Genomic DNA, 10,000 nt, shown 5'->3' with positions numbered 1-10,000 from the left:
CCTCTGATTTGAATCCTTCTCATTATTTTCAGTCAGACAACCAACCATTAACCGGAGAAAAGGGGGCAAAAAAACAAGCTAAAATTTGTGGGGGAAATATTGCACTCAGCTGTGTGGAGCGGATGGTACAGCAGGGCAGACCGAGCATAACCATTTTCAAGCCATTTTGCAGTTGGGCCAAAAACAGAGTCATTATACCTGCACGACATAATTGACAGTGAACACAGGCAATCCTGTTAATTGATTACCTAGGCCTGTGCTAATGGAAAATGCAAAGCCTCATTGTATCTTCCATAAAGCCCCTGTCAGGAACATTTCCGCACAAAGACGAGCGCAGGCAGACCCAATAATGTTTCTAGACTTCTCCCCGGGGAGCCAAACATCTGAAGGGGTTGCCAGATTGTTTTTAATCCGATGCGTAATTACATATGGGATGATGATCCAGTCAAATGTCTCATTGTGACACAGTGTTTCTGATCAAAAACAGAATAAAATATACCCCCTCAGGGCGTCATGTTCCTCTCCAGAAATAAAACTTAATTAAGAGTACGCTCAGCTGCTGTTTCTCTCTCTTTTTTTTCTCCCGTTCCCATCCAGGTTGAGATGAGGATGCGGGGGTATGAGCCCCTCTCCCCTCTCGTCCGGGATTCAGCCTCCAGCTCCTCCTCTGATGCATCGTTTGCATCAGCACTTGGGAACACTTGTCCGCGCGCTGCTGCACCTCCCCACAGTGCATTCACGGACTCCACTTTGCCAGGTGATGACAGACACGCGCTCAACAGTGAGAATGATGTGCTTCTAACACGCCTGAAGTCGGAATTAACGTAGAATGGAGACGCGCCTCGGTCACTGCCTTTTTATCATTTTCTCTGAGTGGATTTGGCTCTTCACCCTAACTTCCATCCTGGGCGGAACACAAGCGGAGGTGAGGTGCATCCCCTCCTGCCAGCTGCCGCTAATCACAGCAGCGTCTCCCCGGGAACTCTCGGCGCTGGATTTGGTTAATTTTGGCGAGGATTTTGTTGGATTTACGGAGAGGTCACCGGGCGCCGAACCCAGCGCCGGCGGGGAGGAGAGGCACGGCGTTGCGGAATTAACCACGAGCGAAGAAAGTTCGTCTAAAGTGCAGGGAAATGACACAAGTTGTCTGGAGAAGGACGGTCAGCAGAAACTTTCCCTGCCCAAAGTGATTTCTGGAAGTGTTTCACGCGCGGCTGCCCTATCCCCAGACGAAAATAGCACCGACGATGGAGAGAACAACCGCTTTTACGCAGAAAACGGGGCGCAGGTCGCTGTGGCGGTGGAGGAGGACGCGGATGTGGCCGGCTGGAGGCGAACGCGGAGCGCGAGGAGCGCAGAGACTTGGTCCGGATTCAGACCCGAGGGCGGGGAGGATGCTGCGTTTTCGGACCAGGAGGAGTTTCAGCTCACAAGTTCGACATTTGCGCTCACTGGGGACACGGCGCACAACCAGGCGATGGTGCACTGGTCCGGACAGAACAGCAGCGTAAGTAGTGGATGTGCTCCAGATTTACGCACGGGGCTTTTTTTTTTTTCATTTTGACGCAGTGTGGTCAGTGGTCACTCACACATCTTTGACGCATTTGAGTGATTTAAGGCGTTAGTTTGGACTGAGAGATGAAATGTGTGACTGCTGAGTGGTGGCACAGTTTCAGGAATGAGTCTAGCCTTGCCTCAATCTCTCCCTCCCTCCCTCTGTTTCCCCTCCTCTCTCTCTCTCTCTCTCTCTCTCACGCACACGCACACACACACACACACACACACACACACACACACACACACACACACCATCTATCATTTTGTGTATTGATACGCTGACTTGGCATGTAGGCTGAAGTTTAAATGAAAAAAATGAGTCAAAACTGCATGTTCTACTTGTAGCACTATGTCTCCAATGATGTCCTCTTTCTCCCATGTATTTACACACACACACACACACACACACACACACACACACACACACACACCTCTAAAGACAAATTGTGCAGTTGTCTTTTTTTCTATCAAATCACTTCTTCCACTTGGCTGTAGGCATATTTCCTGCATTAAATGAAACCACTGAACCTCTCTATGCACCTATCTTCTTGCTGGAGCCTTATCGGCCGTGCTCAAAAATAGGTGATCGCACAGGAAGGTTACTGACTGATACACTTCTCGGAGTTAAGCAGACTTTAATCTATGTATGAGAGACCAAGCTACTGAAGGGTGAAAGTGAAAGTCATTGTACAGCAGAGAGGTTAAAATAATCCAAAAAGTACAAAATGGCATCCGAGCAATGCTGTAAAATACTAAATACAGGCAGAAATAAGGTTTCAGAAGTTAAAAGATAAGTTGAAAGCTGACAGAAATCTTGGTGTCCAGAGGACTGGCAATCCAACAGTTTGGGAACATTCAGTTTTCTCTTCTGTGTGCGGTTCTGAACATCTAACGGTCCATGGCGGAGGACGTGAGCGAATGTGACGGCTCCTAAAACATCTGGGGGACAGTGATGTAAGCTGGTCCGAAGCCATTTAGAGCTCTACGAGCGAAGGGGCTGCAGAACGAAGTCTAGAAGATATGTGGAGCCGTGTGAAGTTCATGTGCTCTCCCTTTTTTCTGGGTTTGATCAGGAGGCGGGCAGCAGAATTTTAATAATTTGTGCCCCCTACATATACTTCTTCAGTAAGAGCAGTGAAAATGTGCGGTAGTCGAGCCTGCTGGCGATGTAAGCATGAATTAGCTTTTTTTTTGACGTCCTGCAGGCATAAATTGCTCCCTGGCAATGTTGCCGAGATGAAAGACAGACGATTTGGAGGTGTGATTTAACGCTAAAATTAGAGGCTAACAGACTGTGGCATCTGGCCTCGGCTTGATCTGTTGAGCCAGAGATTCTTGGATAGTGCATCTCTTTTGGCCTCGGGGCTAAGGAAAAGTATTTATGTCTTGTTTGTCTTATATCGAGTTTTAGAGTTTATTACTCATCTATTTATTAAGTGCAGAGAGGCTGCGAGCCAGTGCGAGGTGTCTGCATTTGGCTCCACAGATGTGTATAATTGTGCGCCATCGGCACAGCTGTGGAAACTGACACGATGACATCATCTGAGGGCAGCATGCACGCTGATAAGAGCATGAGATGGAGGCACTTTCCTTCTGCTTGATCAAAAACTAATGTTACATTTCTCAGACACATAAGCGACCAGAGTGGCACAAGACTTCCTCCCAGTCATGTATTAATGAAACAGCCAGTTATAGCCAATGCATCTAATGCAGCACCGACTCTGACACCGAACGTCTGAAAGCCTTGATGAACAGTTTCAAATCTGACTGTTAGTTTGTCAAACAGACGTAAATAGATACTCGGTGAAAAAAGCAGCAAAATAAGTCAGCCCCAGCAAACAGATCAAGTAATGTCTTTTGAAACTTCCTTGAGGGAATCATTTGACATTTTTGGAAATACGCTCACTCATTTTATTGCAGAGGGTTTGATGAGAAGATACCACACGCACGCCTGCACAGCAAATATGAGAAAGGTCATTAGCTTAGCTTAGTGTAACGACTGGAAGCAGAGGGAAACAGGTAGCCTGGCTCTGTGGAAAGGTAACAAAACACCAGCCAGGTCGGATACTTAATTGCACTGTTGGGGGGTGGGGGGGGACGTTAAACAGAAATATTTCTTCAGAGCAAATTCTGAAGGGAGACACAAAAAAGTGCTGCCAAAAGCACTGTTGTATTAAAAGTATATAGAGAAAACTCTTATGACTACGATTAAACTGTTCTGGATAATTGAAAGGTAAATACTTTAAGGTTGAACCCAATTTGTCAAATTTTAATAAGAGGGGACGCTGAACTGTTCAGGAGTCAGACAGATGAGTCATACTAATTTTGATCTGCCCGTAGGAAGTATTAAGAGTCCGTTCTCGATTAGAGCTCTGATTTCACTGGCTTTCTTTTCTTTCTTCAATCTTCTGCAATCTTTAAACTGATAATGCATAGTTGGGGTTGATGCTGGTACCGATATTCGGGAGTAAAAAACATTCTGATATTGATTTATCGGTATAAGGTATATACAAGGTATATATCGGTATATAGGTATAAGGTTTCATACTGATACCTATATATCTGTGAAAGTCCAATATATCAATCGGGCTTTAAAAAAGACATTATTCTGCATCTGTAATGAGCACACGTGTTTTTAGATGCATATCATTACACAAACAGAAATGGTTGTCATTTTACCTCGTGGCCTTTTCCCCCTGTCTCCACTCCTTATGCTAAGCTATAGGCTAATCACCTAGCTAGCTTTAGATTGATATTTAGCATATAGACATGAAAATGCTAACAGTCTTCCCTTAACTCTCGGCAAGAAAGCAAAGAAGTATGTTAGTGGTAGGACCTTGTAGGTACTGTATATGGATCAGCAAGTTGTACAACATTAATTTAAAGTCTATAGTATTATCAAACATTTGGGAAAATTATGTTCCTAATTAGCAACGATCAACATGCTGAAATAAATGTTACTCCTAAGCGTCATGTTGGATCTTTGATCCGAGTCATTACCAGCAGGATTTTGCAGGTACGTGACATTATAGTCCTGTTTTGACAAACTCCCCCCTGACGAGTCTTTTCTCTCCCGCCTGCTAATAATGTGTTGTCACGTCTGCTACGCGCCACGCCCTCATCCAATTCAAATTGAGCCACTGTCTCTCCCCCCGACGTGTTTGTTAACTTGTAAACAGTTACAGTTCAGGCTACAAGCAGCTTCTCTGGGCCTGAGAACATTTTAAAGAGGTTTAGCAGCCCGTCACGCATCAGCGGGCAACCTTATCTGACACGCCGAGTGATGAGAGGGAGAGTATTGAAAAGCGTTTGAGTGGACACATTGGCCTACAAATATAAAGACAGAAGGAAGGGTGTAAGGGCTGGTAAATGTCTACAACTCCCATATACGTAATACCTCCTGCGGCTCGTTAACTTGACTCAGTTCATGTGGGAAAGTGCTGCTCTGTTTTGACACTTCGGGCAGACGTCCTCGCATGTCGGCTTTGTCATACATGAAGCCAAGATGTCCGGCTGCCCACACTTCTCAAAATTGACAGGAAGCCATATTGCGCAGCCTTCTGTGATGTGTTTGTTGAAAACTCCAAAAAAAATCTGATAATTGGTTTTGTATTAAGCTTGCAGGACGTCAACCAATTTGTACATACAGTTTGTTAGAGGCACATTGTCTGAGCTTGTTATTGACTTGATATTTAGTTTACTTTCCCAATTCCAGAGTGGACGTCGCTGCTTCTTTTATCATCTGTCCAATTATCACGGTTTGAAAACAAAGCGGCCATTGTCATTTACGCCTTTCAATCAAAATGAAAAACACGGATGACGCGAACCGGTCCTCGATCAATCGCTGCTACAACTGTGTTTCATGTGGTTATCGGCTACTACACACTAGCGCCTATTTGTGCTTTCCTTAGTTTTCCTAAAAGACAAAACATTTGCCATTGTGCTGAATCCTCAAAGATGTGTTTTGTCAACTAGATGGCATCTGCTGAATTTCCCCAAGTTGTTCAGGAGTCAAAAAAAATTAAAAACTTTGGCTAGTCTGTCTCGTGTAACATCTCCTCTTGCTGGATTTGTACAATTTGACCGTAGCCATTAACGAGCAAACTTCAAGGATTTGATTACGGTGTAAGAAATTGTAATAACCTTCTGTATGTGAATGGATTCTCATTTCCATCAGCCACCCTAATGCGATAATTAAAAGTTGGGGTATCGAGGTAAGCGGTAGGAGGCGCCAATTCTCCATTACATCACTCCGGACGAAGAGGGTGCAAAAAGATGATGTATTTAAAAGAGCACCAGTTGAACCGAGACCCTCAGGAGGAGCGCCGGGCTTTGAGGCAACATAAATCGTTGGTACCTTCTTGTAAACGGCATTAAATACGATACATCAAGATGTTTCTTTCTACGTAAAAAGTCTCAGTTCATCGCAGCATCGCTGTAAAAGCCTGTCTGCTTCTGTGTCTGACCTGCATCTCACCTTCCCGCAGCTGTTTGAACACACTGATTCAACTGATTTCAACATTTACATCAAATTTACTAAAGAATATAACATACTGATGGTAAACATGTCGAATTTTACAAATCTAGTCAACAGTAACTAAGATAGGCTACTTCTTTGGAGAAATGGCAAACCTTTTACATGAAGATTTTTCTATCTTTGTGTAAAAATACATGTGTCTGTTTGTTCCGGTGATGCAGGTGTATATTTGCGTACAGAGTAGGGAAGATGTCGATGAAGGATCTCAGTCATGCAGGTCACAGTAATTCTAGGTGCTGTATCGTAGGAAACCGGACGTGTTTCAGCTTCTTGAAGACGTTTCACCTCTCACCCAAGAGGCTTCTTCACTTCTGACTAACTGGAGGGGAGTCGCAGGCTTTAAACCCTGTGTGGGAGTGTCCTTACAGAGTCGTTAAGGACACGTGTGGGCTAGATAGAGTAGGAGAGTGAGATCCAAGCACAAGATGCATGTCGAGACGCATTTAATCCCACTTGATGTCCACTTACGTCGTTCAAACTTTTTTTTTTGGCTCCACGCGTCTCTGAGAAGCTTCCACAGAAATGAACGGGGCTCCGCCTCTGACGCTGTATCCAGCTCTCATTATACGTCCATGGGCAGGGCCTAAAACCAAGAAAACATGATGAAAATATGACATTTCTATATGTTTCATGTATTTATGAGAGGAAGGTTACATCAGATCTGCGCAGAGTGATGAGTAGACTTTAATCTGCCGGTATTTTCATCTCTTCAGAGGAGCAGAAGCTTCAGTGGAGTTTGAAGTCGCATGTGTCATGCACATCATCATTTATTCACTTAATCTGTCCGTTGCACTTTGTTGCATTTTGATTTTATTGATCTAACTAAAAGTAACACACACAAAAAAACAACAACAACAACAACACATGAATATGGAAGTGTAGATGGCTGGAAGATGCAGACAAAGTGGTCTGTTCTCCAGCAAACTTCAGATTTGTTGGAATCAAAGCGAAGTCTCAGTAAAGACGACAGCAGTCACAACATGTAAAATACTACTCAAGCAATGTGAAAACAAGCTCACTATAGTTTCTCTAATTAATCTTTTGACAGATTATCGTTTGGTTAATTAACGACCTCCTTCATAAGTAACATCAACAGCAACTAATCTGGCACGAAGTGGGCCCGATTCTACAATTAGCCAGGGGAAACCAATTTTGGGTTAAAAATCAAACTTGTCGTGTTTAAATTAATTTGAATGAGTGACGTGTTCCTTTTAATTCTTTCAAAGTGTATCTTCCTAAAACAGTGGATGGGTCGCCTGGTTTGCTTTTTTCTCCTCGTGTTTGCACGCTCTAGTTTTTTCCTCTCACAGTCCAAACACATGCAAGTAAGGTGAATCAGAAAGTCTGAATTGCCTGTAGGTATGAGCGCGTTTGTCATTCTGCGTTAGTCCTGTGAGGCTGTCAAACCGTCCCTCGGTGTTGCCCGGTGCATGCTGGGAAAGGCTCCGGCCCCTCATCACCTTGAACACAAGACTATCCAGCTGTTTAAAATGCCATGTGTATAATAGTCGGCAATTAAAATGCTCCACAGAAGAAAAAGTATACAGGCAGCAAACGAAATATGACGATGAAGGAGAAAAAGGTGCTTCTTCTGAGGTGGACACCATCTTCTTCTCCATTTTCTTCTTCCTCTGGGGTCAGGACGATCAAGTTATGGACAAAGACCGTCGGTTTACATCTCACCGGCCTCGAGTTTCAGCTTGCTCTTCCTAAAGAGCGTCTTCTTCATTTCTTTCTGTACCTTAAGCTGAATGTCCACCTCCCGGCACTCAAACCACTACGTCTGAAGCGTTTGTTGAGTTTGCCTCTTCCATCTTACTCATGGGTACTCGAGTCCAAGTTTTCCAGCCGTTCCAGCTGCCTCATTTCCCCAACAGCAGGCCTCCTTCTCTTCACAGACCTTGTGCTTGTCAGACTGGTACATTGCTTCTCCTCATCTGCTTCATTGAGCTCTTGGTAGATTGTCTCGTATGTCTCTGCAGATTGGAGACGGGCCAGGTATGCAGGAGGTCAATCTGAATTCTTGGTTGTTTCTTTGACTCGGTAAAATGAAGAATTTTGTGGCATTGTCCAGTTTGTTAGTTTTTTATTTTGAGTTTTGATTTTTTCTCAAGGTCCTTTTCTCAAATCAGCATGTCTCAGCATTGCTGGAATATTTCTTATTTTGTTATTGGCTCAGTTTTATAGACTATATTTTTCTGTCGTACTATGAGATGAGCTGAGTCAGCCGCCTGTGCATCTTCTGTCCACTCATGCAAACATCTATCTTATTCTTATGAAATACTTCAATTTTATTCAATTATTAATTTCCACAAGAGGCTGCAATACTTAGACTGCACGTATTGAGGAAAAGTCGATGGATGATGACAAAAGATGCGACTAAGACACTGCGTTCATGTTGTTATCTCTGCAATTATCCAGAGACGTTCAAGTTTGTGAGTGCCGGCGCTGTTTGTCTGAGGTAACGACCAGACAGTCGGTTAAAACTCAAATGAAGCAGGTGTTAATTCAGATTCAGTTTAACAGATGAAATGTTGATCCTGGCTCATCATAAGATGTCGAGAATGACGAGTTTTGAAAGAGTTTACCTTGAATTTGTCAACGCCTGCGCAAAAGCAAAAAGAAGAAGCTGAATGCACAGTTTGTTTTGCAGCGTGGCTTCAATGTGTTCAGTCAAAAAATAATATGATGCAGAAATATGTGAAAAATATTAAATAGTTGAGTTGTGATTAAATATATGCAGGATAAATGCAGTATACCGTGCAAGTATTTGGGCACAAAACAAGACAAAGACAAGGGACATCAGAGTCGTACTGCTCTTCATGTCTGACTCTTGGCAAGAAAGCAAATAAATACGTATTTCCCAAAATGTCTAACAAGGTATTTAAAACGATTGAAAGGCCGTTTCAACAGTGTCATTATGGAGGCAGCATGCATACAGAAAGAGTGCCCTACGTTGCGACTTAAATTAGGTAGGAAAATGTAAAGAAATGTGTAGAGGTCCGATAGAAGTGAGGCATCCTAAGGGATAACCAAGGGCATGAATAAAGTAGGCCTTATCATTTAATTAATAACCCCCAAAGTCTGTAGTAGAACCAAATTAATTTATTCCATTCTTTAAAAAATGTCCTGCACCTGAATGTAGTTTCATTAGCAGCACTTTGGTTTCTCTTTAAAGTTCTCATGAAGTCATAAACGATCGCTGCTCTGTGTCTCACCTGTACACCCGTCTGGCAGGTATTTTTAACGTTATTTTATTTCAGAGTTTGTAAAAAGTGTCGATGACTCATCCTGCACTCGGGGGCCGAACACTAACTGTGCTTCATTGTTTCAAGTGTTTCTGCGGACTGGGCCTCAGGGATTACTGCACAAAAACTTTAGAAACTAAAGTGAAGATGGATCATATTTTATGGAGAAAGCACGAGCTCCGTCTGAACTCTGGACAGATAGCTTCACATGTTGCTAAAGTCACTGCTAACTAGCCTTACTGCTCTGGACCAGAGCCAAACACAGCCTCTGAGACTGACGGAGGCCAGTTACAGCAATGAGGTGATTTATGGAGCTCCCTGGTGGTCTTACACCGCTAGCTTTGTTGCTAAAGTGATTGCTTACTGCTGTTAAATGTAGCTGCAGTTAGCTAGTTAGAGTAGCAGTCCTATTTGCTGACTCAGCGTGAAGGTGCCAAGAGCCCGAATCTGGCAAGAAAACCACCTCTGTACTGATTCCCTGTCATCAAACTGGACTTCTTTAGTGGTGCTGCCAGTCAGCGGCCCGCTCGCTCCATGGTTGGGATGCAGACGCCAATCAATACCCACGATATGGTCCCTTAATAGCTGCCTGATTTCGCAGGACACATGCAACTATGCTGAGGCAAATAGCACCCTCACCCCCCTACCTGTTTCTTGG

General features: G+C 43.7%; 1 protein-coding gene across 1 annotated transcript in view; it reads left to right on the top strand.

Annotated features, from left to right (window-relative positions):
- Positions 1-613: 613 nt before the first annotated feature.
- The window catches only part of LOC311270757 (VPS10 domain-containing receptor SorCS1-like), a 59,315-nt gene continuing 49,928 nt past the window's right edge, over positions 614-10,000 (top strand). The window contains exon 1 of the mRNA XM_084375894.1: positions 614-1,507. Within this exon, the coding sequence (XP_084232020.1) occupies positions 830-1,507 (678 nt within the window). The 5' untranslated portion in view covers positions 614-829. The remainder of the gene's footprint in view (positions 1,508-10,000) is intronic.

Source organism: Pagrus pagrus, assembly GCF_965226575.1.
Source record: "Pagrus pagrus genome assembly, chromosome: 15".
Taxonomy (NCBI): domain Eukaryota; kingdom Metazoa; phylum Chordata; class Actinopteri; order Spariformes; family Sparidae; genus Pagrus; species Pagrus pagrus.
The sequence above is the reverse complement of the archived record's forward strand: the minus strand, read 5'-3'. Positions and strand labels throughout refer to the sequence as shown.